The following is a 19,796-nucleotide window of genomic DNA, read 5'->3' as shown; positions in this document are numbered from 1 at the left end:
CCAGAAAGAATGTGTTAGTGGCCAATTTTGTATTTTATTATGGCCTTATGTAAATTAAGTATTTGTACTACAATGAGTTTATTTTGTAACTAATTATAAACATCTAAGAATTCATTGTGATGGGTGTGGTAGCACATGCCTTTAATCTCAGTATTCAGGAGTAGAGCCAGGCAGGGAGAATCTCTGTGAGTTCCAGGCTGGGTTGATCTACATAGTGAGTTCTAAGACTGCCAGGGCCCTATAGAGAAACCCTGTCACCAAAAAAAAAAGTGGGGGGGGGGGAGAAAAAAAGATGGAAGGAAGAAAGGAGAAAGAGAAAGAAAGAATTCATTGTATTTCTGCTTAAGCATATAAGCATTCTATAAACAAAAATATCCTAAAAACAATTAATGAAAGTTCTGATAAGATTATCACAAGTCAAATAATCTGATGTATCACTGTAAGAAAGAAGTCACTTAAGTTTTAATTCCTGTATATTATATTTTTATTGTCCGTTAATTCTTTCTTAATATGCAAATAACTTTACTGCTAAGTGAAATGTTCTGAGACTCATTTATTTCATAATGCTGGTAAACTCAGGCAAATTAGCACACTCCAAATACAAAACTTACCTCCACTGGTGAATTATTAGTGAAACTCATATCTACACATTAGCAACTTAAGTTCACTTACACTTCAAAACCTTCCTATTTCACACCAACAGGACTGTGTTGTTAATTTAAAAATGAAGAGAAAATCTCTTATCACAGCTACACACCAATATCTTATCCCACTGTATTATCCCACTTTTTTCTTAAAATTATATGCTATATAATTTTAATACACACACCTATTCACAAGCAGTTCTGGTTTCTTCTGCACTTTGTTATGGAGGTCCAGCAGCTATGCTGGTCATTACACTAAAGCTGCTGTTTCTGCTGCTTCTCTACACTAAAACAATGCAACAGCAAACATCTGTGGGGAGCACGGCAAAGCACAGGTAACAATGGACTAGACATAGAAGAGAAACTAAGGACATACAAATGTAGTGTCCAGGCAGTAGAGGGGTACTAGCAGGTTTGTACTCTTACCTGAGTACAATTTGAGGCTGCTACCCAACTTTCAAAATGAAAGATAAATACTAACAGCTAGGAACACTGCCATAATGAGAGAATTCTTGGTGGTGCTGCCCAGAAGGTCGGTATTAGCTCAAATCAGGACTTTCTTCTTTGTATATTTTCATTGTGCATAATACTGTGTTACAGTAAAGATATTCTCATATAAGCATGAATGTACATTGAGTAGACCCCTATTGTACTCCCCACCACTCTCACCATATAGTGATTCCTCTAGACAAGATTGTTTCTGCTTTCATGATCTATATACATACACAGTATATAAAATCAAAGCACAAAACAAGAGAAAATATGAGATATTTGTCTTTCTCAGATAGGCTTCATCATGTAATATGATTATCTCTCCTTGTTTCCACTTGACTATAAACAACTCCATGGCTGGAAGAAAATCCATTATGTATAAAAACATATTTTCCTTATCCATTACCTCTGTCATTGGGCATTTGGGTTGGTTCCATAGTTTAACTCTTATGAACAGATCTGTAATAAACATATGCAGAAAAGATCTCTCTGTATTGAATTCTTTGGATGAACAAACACACAGGAGTGCTAGACCTGGGCAGTATGGTAGTTCTAGTTTTAGTGTTTTGAGGCCCCTCATGCTGGTTTCCATAGTGGCTGGACTAGCTACATCCACTAGCAGACTAAGTGTTCTCCTGTCCACATCCTCACCAGAGCATCTCTTATCTTCTCTTCAATTCAAGTTTCTTCTGTGAGTTTGGCTGTTGTCCAGTGAGATTGCCTTTATATGTTACTTGTTTCTCTTGCAGCTTTCAGTCAGAACACATCCTTTGTTTTGTATGTTTAGTGTTTTGGCTGTGATGAAGCGAGGCTTTTCTCTGGTGGTATTTGTTTGGTATTCTAAATTCTTCCTGTACCTGGATGGACACCTCTTTCCCTACGTGTTGGAAATCTGCTATTATTTTATTGAAAAAATGGTTTCTCCCATCAAATTATAACAAGGCCTAGAGGGTAGAATGACCATAACTTGAAGCTGTTTTCCATGCAATTAGCATGAAATTCTTTCTATACCTGAGTCATATAGATTTGATCTTTTGTAGTTTCCCATAGATCTTGAATGTTCTAGTCATAGTTTATCTTTGCCATTGTATAAATGTTCAACCCTTCTACCTTGAGATTCTTGCCTGATTTGTGGTTCAAATTTTGATTCTGAGCATTCCTTTTCTGTCTCCATAATGCCTGTTGTACTCCTGAGCAGTTCTTGTAAAGACATCACAGATGTTGATCCCATTAGTGGGCAGCATTTCACAGGCCATGACATAATGGCTGGTCATACCACTGGTTTAGTTATGAATATTGTACCCACCCCTGGGAAGTCCTTCAAGATGTCAGCAGTGCCACTTAGAGCCTGCGTTGCCATACAGACTCTAGCTTCAAGCAGGTTTTCACCTTGCATTGTGTGCAGAGCTAACTCAGAGTTTCTCCTCCATAGTCTAGAGGCAGGAGTAGCTCCCCAGACACATCAGTTCCTCCAGGATGAACACTAGCTTTTTGAATTGTTCTGCTTTGTAAGATTTCCTATTTTACTTTACTATTAAACTAGATTTAGGGGCATTACTCACCTTCCTATGGCTGTTGTCCAACTCTCCCCAATGTACTCCCTGAAGATTCTAGTAGATTATGCCTGGTTATCATCTGCCATTTTTCAAAATAACCCTTTAGACTAATTTCTAGTAAAATATTTACAGTCAATATATTGCCTAATGCCGAAAAAACAACTGTCACATGGCAGCTTTGGGAATAGGAGGTGAGAATAGGGTTTCTATTCTGCAGTCTCTGCTAGGAATGTGTTATTATACACTGTGTTGAAGTAATTCCTCTGCTCCATAAGTATGTTCAGTATGAAAGATCTGAACACCTCTCACATTACTCAGCACTGCTCTATATTCCTGTTGTAGTTCAGCATTTGACTATTGTCAGTATACCATGTAAAGCGACTGTGCTGCAGTAAAGGTTGAAACTCACAGACATGATGACATAGAACTGCCTAAAGCAGCAAACATATAGATCAATGCAAACAACAGAATCAGAGGCAAAAAGCAAACACCAAAGCACAGACTTGTTCACTGTGCTCATAGCTCCTATCCATACCCATATATTTTCAAATCATGGGTCTGCATTTTCTCTTGTTCCCACCACCTCTGGCCTAGTTCACGATAAAAGTTTCCATTTCATCTCCAATATCAGAGGTTAACATTCAGGATATTGAAATATCCTAGAAGCTTAGTTTCTATCCAAGTGCCTTCCTCCTCACTGAGAAGTGAACCTTGAACTCCTTACCATCCATATTCATTTCTGTTCTCTTTATGTGTGTTATACCTGTCCAGCTTGATTTCTGCTCCTTCTAATCTGTCTCCATGTCCCAGGCCCTTTTTCATTTTTCTAGTCTCAACCTTTTCTCCATCCCAATGCTTCAACACTTTTAAGTCTGGCAATAATCACTAAACTCACTCCCTAAACTAGAAATAAACTCCACCAGGTTTCAATAGAACTTTATCTTTTACTTTTCTGTGATATCTGCCTTAGGGTAGAGAGAGGCCCTATATCAACTAGTAATTCCCCATCTTAACTGCCCATGAGTCCTCATTGAGAACTGGCTCTAAATCTTGTCTTTTTGGTTCTTTCTATTCAAGAATACCCAAGTATTTGTTGAATGCAGTTTTTAGACTTTTTAGTGGGACACAATACTCTCTGTGTTGAAAAAAAATGTATGTGATGGTTTGAATAAGAATGGCCCCCATAGGCTCATATGTTTGATGTTTAGTCACCAGGGAGTAGTACTACTTGGAAGGATTAGGAAGTGTGGCCTTGGTGGAGGAAATCTGTCACTGACCATTGGCTTGGAGATTTCAAAAGCCCAAGCCTGCTGGCTTTTTTTCCCCTGATGTCTGCAGATCCATATGTTGAACTCTTAGCTTGCTCTCCATGTCTGCTTGCATGTTGCCGTGCATCCTGCAATGATGATATTGAAATAGATCTCTGAAACTGTAAGCCATTCTCAATTTAATGCTTTCCTCTGTAGGAACCAGGTCGTGGTGTCTCTTTCCATCAGTGGAACACTGACAGTGACAGTATACTAACACAAGGATGGGCACTAGGATTCATACAGTTCTAGTACCTGCTATTGCCTATGTTACTCTTTATGTTCACTAAGTAATAAGCATTGTTGTATAAGCAATAAACATTTTATAATTTTAGTTACATCTGAAACAAACATGAAGTGGGATAGATATTGATTATTATGAAGCAACGTATTTGTCTTTCACCTAAGTGGGTAAACTAGTTAGAACAATAGACAATAGTGGTCTCTTAACTTGTTACTGTTAAAGTAGAATTATGCCCCAACCCTAGCAAGTTCAACGTTGTTTTCAGCTTAGAGAACTAGATAGTTGAAACAAAAGTGATTGACTTAAACCTTTATACCTTGAATTAATTTTAAAGTGTGTCACTCCTTCTCATAGCACTGATTTTTCTCACACTCTCACTTGTGAGAATTCACAGACTCTAAGCAATTATAACTACTTTAAAATTAAGCATAAAGATGCATATAGGTATTCCCTCCCAAAAAAAGATCCTAAAACATAGAGGTATTCAACAATAACTACAATAAAATATTTAAATAGGCATAGGCCTTGAATAGACACTTCCCTAAAGAAGACATCCAGATGGCCAAAGAGTACATGAAAAGATAACTCAGTCTGATTATTAGGAAAATGTAAATAAAAAAATTTGACTCCTGTTCAACAGAATAACTGCTGCTAATCAGAATTTGAGGTTGTGGAAATATTTCAGTAAGTAGGAGTGCTTGTTCTATAAGCATGAGGATCTAAGTTCAAATCCCCAAGCACCCACATAAAAAGTGTATAGCACCTGTAACCCCAGCATTGGGAGTTGGAGACCGGTAGATTCCAAGAGCTAAATGACTAGCTAGCTTAGCCAAAACGGCAAGCTTTGGGTTCATGAGAGACCTCATTTATAGGCAATACAAGATCAATAACGGACCGAGTGTCCAACTCTGGCTTCTGCATGTGCATGCACAGGCACATACACCCCAGTATTCACATGTAAGTACTACACCCACCACCATCACCACCCATGCCCTCCCTCACACACAAACGCACAAGAAATTAACTGGTGTATACTAAGGTAAGGAAAAAATGACTGTGAAGCTTCTGTGGAAAACTGTGTTGGTGCCTCAGGAGTGAACAGAATCACTATGTCTGCAGGAGATAACATGCAAAAAAAGCAGTTTTGCTGAGAGAGATTTGTATAACCAAGGTGTCTTTGTTGTTGTTCTTGTTTTTGTTGAGACAGGGTCAAAAGTATCTATGCATATATGAGTAGATAGACAAAATGAAGTATATACACATAAAGAAATAGTATTTACAGGGAATGTTGACGCATGCTACAGCATAAATGAACTTACAGAACATTGTATTAAGTAAAATGTATAATACAGTCACAAAAAGATCAATACTATATGATTGTGTTTACATGAGATTCCCTCATTGCAGAATCCATATCTAAAAAGTACAACTGTGGTTGTAAGGGGAGAGGGCTGAAGTGACAATGAGTTTAATTAGGAGCTCTGGAGACAAGTGGTGATGGCTGTACATCTGTGGAGACGCTTGGTCTCTGTAACTGCACGGCTAAAGATGGCTAAGGTGGTAAATTTTGCATCAGTGTGTGTTACACAACTTAAAGTTAAAACTAAAGATCCTCTAAAATGTGGTGGTTCCAAGGAAATGCTCTAAGGTCCCATAGAAAACATCGTTTTGTTCAACTTCATCATTAGCCTTTTTATCTCGTCTTACCATGTTCCATTTTATTTTTTAGGATACCATACAAAATTGAATTTCCTTGCAACATTGTGATGCATATGTTAAACTTTTCTAATTTCTCTTCCTCTCCACTACAGTCTCTTATGGAAGATTCTCTTCCTTCCCCCACATAGTTCTTTCTTCTTTCATGCCAAATGTGTCTGATGACATTTTCTCTCCTCCACTTCAGATCTCTCCCTTCCCTCCCCACCACACTCGTTTAAATCTAGATTCCACACATTAGAACAGAGGCATGCAGAATTTGACTTTCTGGGTCTGACTTGTCTGATTTAAAGAGTGGTTTCTATTTTACCTAAAAATGTCATGGTTTCATTTTTATTTATAGTAGCATAAAATTGCATCATATATTTGCAACATTTTCTTCATCTACTCATCTGTTGATGGACAGCTAGTCTGATTCTGTTTCTTAGCTCTCTAGTACAGCAATATAAATAGATGTGCAAGTATCTCTGTGATATGTTGACTTGCCATCTCGTGTGTGTGTGTGTGTGTGTGTGTGTGTGTGTGTGTGTGTGTGTGTGTGTGTGTGTGTAAAACATCCCACAGTGTTATAGGTGGGCCATATGGCAGTTCTATTTTCAGTTATTTGAGGGTTTTTTTGTAAAATACTTTATAATGATTTCCATAGTGGCTACTCAAGTTTACATTTTCACCAGCAGTGAATAAGAGTTGCTCTTTTGCCATGAAGTGGTGGCTCATGACTTTAATCCTAGCACTCCGGAGTCACAGGCAGGTGGATCTCTGAGAGTTCAAGGCTAGCCTGGTCTACAGAGCAAGTTCCAGGACAGCCATGACCGTTTTCACAGAGAAACCCTGTCTTGAAAAACAAACAAGAAGAAAAGAGTTACACCCTCACCAGGCCTCTCTCACAGTAGTAATTTGTTTTCTTTTGTTCATTATTGTTAAATCTGTACATACATATACATGTGTATGCTTTACACACACACACACACACACACACACACACACAACCTCCTGGGTTCCCTCATACATGTTGACATGTCAGCTGGTCTTTCTACTGTCCAGGTCTTGTTTGGGCTACTGTATTGCTGAAATTTTATGGGCACAGTTTTCCTGACCTATATAGGAGACACAGTCTCACAGCAGATGTCTTATTTCCTGATAATAGCTATTTCTGACCAGAGTTAAGGTAGAATCTCAAAGTAGTTTTAATTCGCATTTCTCTGATGGCTGAGAATGTTAGAACCTTCTTTGAGTTTCTATTGGCCATCTGTAATTCTATGAGAAGCTTATTCAGTTCATTAGCCCATTTATTGATCAGATATTTTGGTCTTTATGGTTTTTTTTTTTTGCAGTTCTTTATAGATCCTCAACAGTATTTCCATGCTTGACATAAAATTGAAAAAGCCTTTTTTTTTTCTCATTCTGTAGCTGTCTCCTTTGCTGAGCAGAAAGCTTTAGGTTCGTGTAACGCCACTTTGCAATTCTTTGGATTGTTCCTATGTCCTATTTTCAGAAGTCACTGGCCTGTGCCCATTAATCTTAAAAGGCCCTCTCCTTTCACTTTCAAGTCATACATCATGGTCTGTGTACTCAGCTGACCTGAAATTCATGGCAGTCCTCACATCCCAGCCTCACTGTGATTTCAGGCATGAGCTAGCACATATACCCAGCTCAGTGTATATTTTGATACCTTTTGGCTCTAGCTGTGTGAGTTTATTTTGATTCCCTTGGTCAACATGTCTGTTTTTGTGCCAGTTCACACTGGTTCTATGGCTCTTGAATTTGGGATCAGGTAATCTGAGATATTTTTAGTATTGACTGTTCTTTCAGCTCAGGATGGCCTTGGCTGTTTGGAATCTTATCTACTTCTCTAAGAAATTTAGGATTTTTATTCTAGTACTGTGAAGAATGCCATGGGGATTTTGATAGGCACTGTGATGAATCTGTATCATTTTTTTCACAACATAGCCATTGTCGCAACACTAATTTTGACAATCCATGAGTCTTAGAGACATTTTCCTTTTCCTATGCCTTTAATTTTTTTCAGTATCTTAAAAGTTTCCTTTGTAGAAGTCTTTTACATCCTTAGAATTATATCTAACTATTTTTTGAAACCTGTCATAAACCTGGATTTCTTCCTCAGCAAGTTTATCATATATTCAAATATATATTGCTTTTGTGTTCTGTAAACTTGCTGTATTTACAAGTCTAAGGGTTTTCTACTGGGGTCTGTAGGGTCTTTGAAGTACAAGATCATTTAACATCTGCAAAAGAATAAATTGACTACTGTTTGTAGCCCTCTTGTTTTTTTCTCTTGTTACATTACCCTAAGACTTCCAGCACTTTATTAATAGTGAAAAGCGGGAATACTATCTTTCTCATTTTTAGATGAAATGGTCATTTTTCCATATAATTATTGCTATATATTTGGCATATGGAACTTTTTATTACGTTGACACATGCTCCTTTTATTCCCTACTTTCTTTAGAGGTTTTATTATGAAGGAATGTTAAGCATTGTCAAAGAACTTTTCTGTATCCATTGAGCTGTCCGTGTGTTTTCTGTCCTTAAGTCTATTTATATGGTATAATGTACTTACTGGCTTGCATATGTTGAACCAATCTTAGGAAAGAAACCAGCTTGATCATGCTGTATGGTTTTCTTAATGTAGTCTTAAATTAAGTTTGTCATAACTCACTGAGAATTTTCACATCTATGTAAAGATAGACCCTTCCTTCCTTAAGTTGTTTTGGCTGGGTATTTTGTCACAGCAAATGCAGACCAAATACAGCCACCAAACACATAACAGGAACAGCAAAAACAGCTTTAGGATGGAGGGCATGATAAATCATTCTATATTTTAGTTGTCATGTTTCCTAAAAAGTTAATTTTCAACAAAATTTATAGGTCATATAGATAAATAGAAATGTACCATATATACATACCAAAAAAGAAAATATGTCTAAGGAACCAGATATTGGAATTAGTAGATATAGACTATAAATCAGCTACCTCTGAATTCAAAGCCTTAAAGGAAAAGAAAGTCAAACTTACTAAGTAAAAAGGATAAAGAGTCATTTTTAAATCAGATAGACGTAGGAAGGCAACCCAGTAATAGTAACTTCCAGCGTGTATGCGTCCTTCAGTTTAGGCCTCAGACCTACCAAAATCAAGTAGGAATTCTGTAGTTGGAAAGTACAGTATTTGAAGATATTAGTAGATAGCTCTGTGATATTTGAGCTAGGAAAATAATCTGAACACTTGAATATATATCAGTTGAAGGTATCCTCTTAAATTGTAAGAAAATAAAAGTGACAGTCTCAGAGACTTGTGGAGACACCATCAAGCATACCAAGATATTGATAATAGAAGTATTAGAACAAAAACAGGGAAAGAAAAGCAGAAATAATGTGTAAGTCATTGCTAAAACCACCCAAATTTTATGACAAATGTTAATACACACATCTGAGAAGATCTGCAAACCCCAAATAGGGTAAACCCAAAAACCCATATTCAAGCATATCAAGTCTCAAGAAATATTCTTGAAAGCAACACGAAAAAAGGTAACCTATCACATCATATGTAGACAAGAAGGCAGTGGATAATACATTATACATGCTGCAAGGGAAACTATCAGTCAAAGATGGGCAAAACTATCCTTCATATATGAAGTACCCTAGATATGCTCAGATAAACAGAAACAGAATTAATCACACTAGTAGAACTCTTTATCACTTAATAGATCCCCTTTAAGACTGATATAAACAGCAATTTACATAGGGAATTCTAGACCAGCCTGGACTAGTGACCCCGTGGAAATAACTGTCTGTAGTGAGTATTGTAATATTTCACCTTGAGAAACTGGAAAACATAAAGCATCTAAGCCAAGCAGAAGACAGGAAATAAATGAAGTAGAGAATATAGAAAAACAGAAAACCAAAGGATACTTTAGAAGCATATTTAAAAACTAGCAAACCTTTTCTTATACTGATCAGGACAAAAGACAAAAATCCAGTTTGAAATAGATAACTACTAAGTTCACAAAAATAAGAAGACACACAAATGAACAGTAAGCATTTGAAAGAAGTTAAACATCATTTGTTAGTGGGAATATAAGTTCAACTCTGATATCAGAGAAGCTGCTTCCCAGTCATCAAGATGCTAATAGTAAGTGTTCACTAGGATATGGAAAATTTTAGACCTTCATACAGTTGCTTGTATGTGTATGAAATGGGACAGGTACATTTTACCTTTACATACATATATACTACATTTAATTGATACATCATGATTGTACATATTTATTTATACAATATAACATTTCAAAACATATATATAATGTATAATGATTAGATTGCGGTAACTGGCAAATCTAATATCTCAAACACTTATGATTGCTTCATGTTGGGAATACAAGAGAGTGTCTCTGGTGCCTATTATGGAATAGGCAATTAATTATCCATATTCTTAGGTATATAATCTAGTAAATACAAAAATATGTATATTAATGTTCATAGCAGTATTATTTAATGATAACCAAAGGTGGAAATTACTCGTCTATTTATGAAATTAATTAATGAAATGTAGTATTATCATGCTATTTGACGGTTGATGAAGTATTGAAACATACTATAACATTAACCTTGAGAACATGTCAAGTGAAAGAAGCCAGCTACAAAGGCCATATTTTGTATGACTGTATTTATATGAAGTCTTCAGGATAGACGGCTTAGAGAGATTGCCCACAGCCGCAAGTGTAGCATGGCTGACAAGTAAAGTGTACTAGCCGTGGGTATCGAGTTTTTACTAAAGGTCCTAAAATACATTGTGCTCACTGAGGTAAACTCTTAGGATATCTCAGAGCCATTTGCTATACTTTATAAGAAGATATTATTTATAGTATAGAAATTTTATCTCAAACAAAGCAGATTTTTGTGAACCAATAATCATTAATTGAAGGTTCATCTCACATATTATATCTGAATTTAACATTTTAGGACTTCAAGACTTGATGAGTGCAGTATTTTCAAAGGTGTTTTTGTTTGTTTGTTTTTGTCTTCATGAATCTAGCTGGACAGCTCAGCCAGTCAGCACACTTAGCTCTCCAACTACCTTACAATGTACTTGGTTTAGGCCGAAGTGCCAACTTTCTAGACCATCTTTTTGTTGGTATTCCCCGTCCATCTGGAGAGAAGGCAAGTAAACATTTAGTTTATTCACAATCTGTTTTAATATTTACCATTTAAACATTTAAATCCAATAATTTGATTATAATTGAATTTGAATTCAGATACTTTATTGCCTTTAAATAATTAAAAACTGATTCATAGTGACCTGTCTAAGTGTATCTGAGAACGTACCATGATTTGTTATTATATAGTTTTTCCATTTCTTCCCCATTAAACTTTGTGACTTCTTATCCTTTTTATCTGCTATTTCTTCTTAATATATATCACTTATGGCATAAGTAATATCTGTTAACATAAAAGTAGCATTATTGCAGTTATACACAATTTATATTTCCTGACTTGAATTTTCGCTCCAGTCAGCATTTACACATGGCACCTTGAATAATGCCTGCTAAAACTGTCCAGTAAGTATCTGTTAAGTGAATGAATTCATAACACACAAATATAATCCTCTTTACTTAGGATTTCAAATTCTCAAAATACTTGAGGGTTTAGGATTTTGTTTGGTTGGTTGCTTGATTGGTTGGTTGATTGGTTTCTTTTTCATATTTAAACTAATAATTGCTTTTTATATGTGTCTTAGCTATTAAATGTTATTAAATTCTCTTTTCAGTCTATAAGAAAACAAGAGTGGACAGCAATTATTCCAAATTCCCAGCTGATTGTCATTCCATATCCTCACAATGTCCCTCGAAGGTAATACCCTTCCTTGTTTGAACTCAATTTGGTAGACATCCAGTGGCATGTTTTATAAACTATCATATTTATATCTGTTTCCCTGGGTGCCCAATGCCTCATTTACTTAGTCAACTTCAAATTATTAAACACACCTACCCTAGTGTTTCATAAGGAATAAATTTCATTCCTATTAGGGCAAAAGACAACTTAACTAGTAATTTATACATATTATATATGTTTAATTTTCACTAGTTGTGAATACTAATTTTATTTATTTGTTTGGGGTGTGTGTGTGTGTGTTTTGCAGTGCTGGGAGTTGAACCCATTGCCTTGTGCATACCAAGCAAGCATTCTACCAATGAGCTACTCTCTTAGCTCCAGTATTTATTAAAATTTTAGATGGGTATATTAAGTGGTATGCTAGAACCAGTACATATCATCTCATGAGTTCACTGTGTCCATCTTTTTCTATCTTTATTCAGTAAAGTCATATTAAAGTCTGTTACTGTGATAGAATTTACCCCATGAAAACTAATACATGTCATAAAGCAGATTTACGCACCCTGCTAGACAGCTGACTTGTCAGGACATCACTGCATGTATAAGATAACACTAATAAAAGTAGCTGTTTGCCTGCTTCAGAGCTGGAGTGGATTGAGGTTTGGTTTTGTTATTGTGATAAAGTCTCACCATGTCAGCCTCCTGAGAAGCTGAAACTACCATGCTTGGCCCTGGTGCCTGGTTTTGTTTTTTTATTTGTTTGGGGAGTTGTTTGTTTTGTTTTGTTTTTTTCATTTTGTTCTTTTTTTTTTTTTAATGATCCAGTGTTGTATATTTGTGGTATCTTTCTCTACATGAAGTTGACAAGGAACTATAAAATGTGTATGAGGAGCGGGAAAACTATAGAACATGTAGTAATAATAGAGCACACTGTAATGCCTCATTTATGTTTATTGTCATGGACATAGATCAGTATACAACAAGCAAAATGGAGAAATATATATTGTTATCTTAAAAGAAGATATCTGTATATACATGGTCATGTGTGCATATCTCTGACAGAGTATACAAGAAATCTCCTAAGTAGAAAACTGAAGATTATCCTTTTGTTTCTCTTAAAGTGAAAATGACAAATATCTTGATCTTTGGGGAAAAAGATCTTTTAAAAAAAATAGAACTAGAACAACTCAAGAAGGGAAAGAAACAACCGTTTTAGGGGCTAAAGAGATGACCCAGTAATAAAGAGTGATTGCTGCTCTTGGAGAAGACCCGAGTTCAGTTCCCAGCATCCATATTAGGAAAGCTGAGTTCCTCTTCCATAGCCACACATCCATGCATACATGCATGCACACAAAATAAACAGAAATTATTTTTAAATGTTTTATTAAAACTGGTTTTTTTCTGAACGTAATTGTTCACACCTGAAACCCCAGTACCAAGAACCTGAGGCAGGATAGATAATCTCAAGGATACATTGGGCTATATAGCAAGACCCTGTCTCAAAAAAATACGTAAGTTTTATTTTCTACTGTAAGGTACTCAACAATACTCGTTTTTCTTAAGGCTTATACTTACGAATTCCTGAAAAATCCTGTCACAGCTTTCTTCCATAATCAGAACATTTTTCATGTTTCTCTTGCTCTTTCCAAAGAAATGTCCTTTTCAAATTTATGTACATAATAAAAACCCTAATTGATTTTTGTTTGAGGTGTATTCTGAGATTTACTGACTAAAGACTAACTTACGGATCAATAAATTTTAATTATGTCAAAATACATCAATAGGTACTTGCTGTTCATTAGAATGATCTTGCCCTTATTAATCTTTTAAAATGAGAACAGAGTCATTTCCTGTTTCCAGGGAGGACAAGAAGCTCTGTGTGCATAACTGCCCACAGAGTTAGTAATAAGACCCCAGATTTAGGCTCTGCCGTGTTTACAGGTGCTGCATTATGTTTAGTGTTTTAAGAGAGAAGACCTGGTTATGTTTATGCTGATGTCATTGTCTACATACTGACATTCTTGGAGAGGCCAGATGACTTTGCTAGTCTCAACATAAAAGTTACTGTAATAATTTTAAAATGTCCAACGTAACATAGAAATGAAGCAAGTTTTACATAGCTGACTCAGACATAAGATTGTTTTACTTGTACTACATGTGTGGGCAGGGGCATCAGAAACTAAGACTTAGTGAAATCATGTGACTTACAGAGCTGTTAGAGTTAAAAATTTCAAATTCAACACATCCAAATGTTCTTTTTTAAAGACATCTTTAGTTGTCTAAAGTACTATTGGTAAGTTTACTTAATAATTCTGAAGATCAAACTCAAAAACACATGAATATTATATATCCCATCAACAATTCTACTTCAGAAATATTGGAATATAAATCAGTTGTAAAGTATTGGCCCTGCACACATGAAACCTTGGATTTAATCCCCAAAACCATACATGATAAAGAAAATTCTAGTTCACTTCTAAGAAAATGATGAATACTTTAGGATCATCAATATTCTTCAAATTATCTAAATTTAATTGCTTTTGTTAGATGAGTGAGCAATTTAACCAATGAAGTTTCATTAATTAATAAGCTTCTTTGCTTTCTGAACTCAATTTAATTGTGTTATTATGTTAAAATTTACAATTTTAATTATTCTGTTTTTACAGCTGGAGTGCCAAATTGTATCTTACACCGAGTAACATTGTCCTACTGACTGCAGTAGCCCTCATTGGTGTCTGCATCTTCATCTTGGCAATAATTGCCATTTTACATTGGCAGGAAAAGGTTTGTTTTTCAGTGTAATTTTGGTTAGTTTACTATGGTTCAATGTTTCTCTTCAGAACTGAAGAGCTGGGCTGTATAACTGCATGATGGAGGGAATAGGCTCAATTCCGAGCAGCACACAAAGAAAGAAGAAAGTAATTCCAGATACTCAGCCATAGATGCCAGCAATGTCCTCCAAAAAGGCTTCTGTCACAAAGGAGAGGGTTTTTCTTTTTTCTTTGGACTGCCATGCCTACCAGAATTATGTTTTGCTAACTAAAATTACTATTGTATCTCGCTGCTCTTGTAACTTACGAAAAAGAGAACATGTTGATTATTCTGATAAATATTTATAGATTTGTCACTCTGAAGAAAAATCACTTATGTATGAGAAATAATAACCCAAAATTATATATTAAGATTGTAGACTGACACTGTACTTTGTCTAAAAGCAGCATAACCCAAAGCACTATATATTTCTTGACCTGTGAGAGGAAACTAAGTCCCTTATTTTATCAGGGTCTGGCTGTGCGGTGGGTGTGGGGTCACAACAGCTCTGGTGCAGTAGCTGAAGCTGGCTGCTTAGCCATGTGCCCACTGTATCACCTGGGACTCTGGGCCTTCTGTTTCTTTACCATGTACCCACTGTATCACCTGGGACTCTGGGCCTTCTAGTTCTTTACCATGTACCCACTGTATCACCTGGGACTCTGGGCCTTCTATTTCTTTACCATGTACCCACTGTATCACCTGGGACTCTGGGCCTTCTAGTTCTGTACCCACTGTATCACCTGGGACTCTGGGCCTTCTATTTCTTTACCATGTATCCACTGTATCACCTGGGACTCTGGGCCTTCTAGTTCTTTACCATGTACCCACTGTATCACCTGGGACTCTGGGCCTTCTATTTCTTTACCATGTATCCACTGTATCACCTGGGACTCTGGGCCTTCTAGTTCTGTACCCACTGTATCACCTGGGACTCTGGGCCTTCTGTTTCTTTACCATGTACCCACTGTATCACCTGGGACTCTGGGCCTTCTAGTTCTTTACCATGTACCCACTGTATCACCTGGGACTCTGGGCCTTCTATTTCTTTACCATGTACCCACTGTATCACCTGGGACTCTGGGCCTTCTAGTTCTGTACCCACTGTATCACCTGGGACTCTGGGCCTTCTATTTCTTTACCATGTATCCACTGTATCACCTGGGACTCTGGGCCTTCTAGTTCTTTACCATGTACCCACTGTATCACCTGGGACTCTGGGCCTTCTATTTCTTTACCATGTATCCACTGTATCACCTGGGACTCTGGGCCTTCTATTTCTTTACCATGTATCCACTGTATCACCTGGGACTCTGGGCCTTCTAGTTCTTTACCATGTACCCACTGTATCACCTGGGACTCTGGGCCTTCTATTTCTTTACCATGTATCCACTGTATCACCTGGGACTCTGGGCCTTCTAGTTCTTTACCATGTACCCACTGTATCACCTGGGACTCTGGGCCTTCTATTTCTTTACCATGTATCCACTGTATCACCTGGGACTCTGGGCCTTCTATTTCTTTACCATGTATCCACTGTATCACCTGGGACTCTGGGCCTTCTAGTTCTTTACCATGTATCCACTGTATCACCTGGGACTCTGGGCCTTCTAGTTCTTTACCCAGGTTTCACCTCTCTCAGCGGCTGTTTTCCATCCTCCCAATGCACCTTTCCTACACATCTGCTAAAGCCCTCTTCTTTCTACACTTTTCAGCCTGTTTCCCCTAAAAAAATCAACTATTACATCTCAAAATGTTTTCTCTTCATCGCTGTCTCTCAAAGTTTCTGTCTCCATTTCTAATTGTAACAATGATCTATCTCTACCAGGATCACTCACCCCAAAGCCAATATTCTAAACTTCCTCTCTCCCCTCCCTGACTCATCTTCAGCGTTAGTCAGCTGCCTTCCTCAGCTCCAGGCTGGCGTCTCCGACCCCAGTTCTCCCCTGTCTGCTGCACTAGACCCGCACTCATATCTGTCACTCACCCTCTTGCTCACTTCAGGCACTACCACTGTCTAAGACACACGCGTGTTCCTTCCCCAGGCCCTCACACTCCTAGCTTGTGTGTTCCATTTCCTCTCCTGTGTTCCACCTCCTACACTCGCCAGGCTTCCTCATGCTAAACTCCAGTTTGAGATGAACGCCATTTCCATAAACAATATTTTCAAAGCTTGCCCTTTCCTCACTCAAACCCAAAATAATACAGTTAGGGTCAATCTGCTGCATGGTAGGTTTTGTTTTCATCCTTTCTAGGCTTTAAATGCTTGAAGAACAAAATATAAAACTTTTTTTTTCTATCTTACTAGGAGAAGATGGTCAATTAAGATCTGCTAAATCAATAAGCTAACTAAGACATAATAATCATCTTACTATAATTAGTTTAGATTGACTTGTTAACAGTAGTGTTAACAGTGATTCTATTCTAGTATCTAATGTTTACTCTTGCTTTCAAGGAGAGAGTAAGTAATGATAATGTAAACATTTCTTTTGATTTTTAAATTCAAGTAATATATCCTTAATCATATAATAGCTGCTAGATCTATACAAATATTTTATAATATAGCTGAATTATGAAAATCATACCTGTTATGTTCTAAATTTCTTTGATATTTTAAAAAACTATGTTTCAGAAGTGAATCTTAATATTTTCTGAGCACTTAAATTACTCTACAATTCTCTTCCAGAAAGCAGACGACAGAGAAAAACGACAGGAAGCCCATCGGTTTCATTTTGACGCTATGTGACTTTGCTTTAAGTATACATAATGGAACTCACTTGATTAGTGAAAGACTACATTTTGACTCATAGTAAAAAAAATGGATTTGAGATATTTATAAATTATGCCATCTTGTCAATTATTGGAAAATACTAAAATAAATATGGCCTGGATATCTCATAGTCTTTTTTAAGCACTTTGTATGTAATAATTGGGATTCTTTACTCAGTAGTACTGAACATTACCGTTCCTTTGTGGGATAGTTGCATGGACTCTTGTGTGTTTGCACTTATAATCTTACTAGAATAATGAAGGTGCAAAGACATGTAAATAATAATATTTAAATGAGCTGGGGCAGAAGCACTGTTCCACCTGAATTGATCTTGCTTCTTATCTTAAAAAATACAAACTATACTTTCATAAATATATGGCAGATGAAGGTATTAAACTAAGATTTATCACAGATCAGAGCTCTCATGAATGGCACAGAGTAAGACTAATTAATTAGCCTGGCTTTGGGTCACAGTAGGACAGACTGCCTCGGATACCTGGCTCTACAACTTAATAGTTATTTGAATATGGCGATTGCTTAGCCTCTCTGGAAGCCTCAGTTTTGTTTATATGGTGAGGTTAACTGGCCTTGAGTTATCATCAACAGTAAATTGAATGATGTACATGATGTGCGTAGCTCAGTGTCTAATTGTACAATAAGTGTTCATCAAGCAGCAGCCGTCATTATTGCTGTTCAGGTGATTTTATTAGACTTCTATAGATAATTATCAAAATATAGAGAACTGATAGTTATCTTAAACATAAGGACATATTCTTGGGAAACTTAAATTCTTGGTGGTACATATCTTATAAAAAATTATTTGTTCAACTAAATGTTCTCCATGAGTAAATGTGTCCTTAAAATTGGTATTTGAATGCTAAATCCTTGTGCGATAATGAGAAGCATTTGGTCTCGGGAAAGAAAGCTGACACAGGCAGGACCCGGAAGTGCTGGTGCGCCAGGACATTTCTGTCCTCGGGCTGGGAAGTCTCTCATCTCTGTGCAGGCCTCAGAGTTTATATTGTGAACTTCGCATTGCCACAGTTTACTTTAAAATTATTTAAATCTAGAGGTCAGGAGAACGGTTATAAAATCATTATCACAGCTAACAGTGTTCTGATTAGCAAGACATGCTATGGCTGTAAAATATAAAAATTTCTGAGAAAGTTTTGTTCATGTTATTCGTGAATGCAGGGTGTACGTTCATTTTTCTTTCTATCTAAGCATGTTAATATATCTTCTAATAAAAATTCCTTACTGAATGAAAGCACTGTGGTGAGCATTTGAGTAATTTTTTTGGCGCTTTAGAGGACAGCAAGTAGATGAGGACCACAGTGAAGTAACTTGCCTGTTCCCTCCAGGAGCCACGGACAGGACTCCGGTCAGCCCATACTTTTACAGAGATAAGGAAGCTTAGCACCTTGCCATTGGTAAAACGTGAATTCTAAAACTTACTTGGAGTCAGGATCTAGAAGGAATAGTGTTATAGATAAAATGTTAGTGACAATTAAAATATATTTGGTGGCAATAATATTTCTGTATTACCAAACAAAACTTTGATATTTATTGGGTATAGCAGGTTTTAAAAAAAAAAATGTGAGACCAGGGAGTGGTGGCTCATTCCTTTCATCCCAGCACTCCGGAGGCACAGACAGGTGGATCTCTAAATTCATTTCCAGTCTGACCTACAGAGTGAGTTCCAGGACAGCCAGGACTACACAGAGAAACTTTGTCTCAAAAAAACAAAACAAAACAGTGTCACTACACTGAGATTCCACAAAGATCCTTCTGTTAGTTTTACAAGTTCTGTTGGAGAGAGCAGACACAACTGGACACCCCAACTTTGTGGCTTCTAATTAGTCACTTCATGGCAAGCTTTGGTTTCTTCATCAAACAAGGATAGTGAGAAACACCTGCCGTGAAGACCTTTCTAGAGCCCAGGAATGGCAGTGTCCATACGGAAGGCACAGGGAACATGCAGCTCCTTTCCTTCCCCTGCTGACTCCCGGTACAGCAGCCAACCATCACATCCTGGTGTTCTCTTCAGGGCTGTATTTCAGTGGTCCTCCTGAGGAATGACAAATGATTAAAGTTTACAGTCAGTCTGGAGAGATGGTTCAGTGCTTAAGAACTCAAGCTGCTGTTCCAGGTTCAATTCCCAGCACCCACTGGAGGCCCATAACCATCTCCAGTTCCAGTTCCAGGGGATCTTACACCCTCTTCTGACCGCCACAGGAACCAGGTACAAATGTGGCACATAAACATACAAGTGAGCAAAACACTCATAAATAATCTAAAAGAGGCCTAACTCAGAAAATGCCATAAACACATTGCCAAAGCTCTGTTGATTTGGACTCAACATCACATTTCCTGTCATTCTTACTTCAAAGGAATCTGAAAAGTTAAA

General features: G+C 37.0%; 1 protein-coding gene across 1 annotated transcript in view; it reads left to right on the top strand.

The window, feature by feature from the left end:
* The window catches only part of Itfg1 (integrin alpha FG-GAP repeat containing 1), a 109,684-nt gene extending 91,028 nt beyond the window's left edge, over positions 1 to 18,656 (top strand). Inside the window, exons 15-18 of the mRNA XM_075976792.1 lie at positions 11,012 to 11,136; positions 11,744 to 11,826; positions 14,475 to 14,592; positions 17,306 to 18,656. Of these exons, the coding sequence (XP_075832907.1) occupies positions 11,012 to 11,136; positions 11,744 to 11,826; positions 14,475 to 14,592; positions 17,306 to 17,365 (386 nt within the window). The 3' untranslated portion in view covers positions 17,366 to 18,656. The remainder of the gene's footprint in view (positions 1 to 11,011; positions 11,137 to 11,743; positions 11,827 to 14,474; positions 14,593 to 17,305) is intronic.
* Positions 18,657 to 19,796: the final 1,140 nt, after the last annotated feature.

Source organism: Microtus pennsylvanicus, chromosome 6 (assembly GCF_037038515.1).
Source record: "Microtus pennsylvanicus isolate mMicPen1 chromosome 6, mMicPen1.hap1, whole genome shotgun sequence".
In the NCBI taxonomy this organism is placed as follows: domain Eukaryota; kingdom Metazoa; phylum Chordata; class Mammalia; order Rodentia; family Cricetidae; genus Microtus; species Microtus pennsylvanicus.
This window is presented reverse-complemented; position numbering and strand designations above follow the sequence as displayed.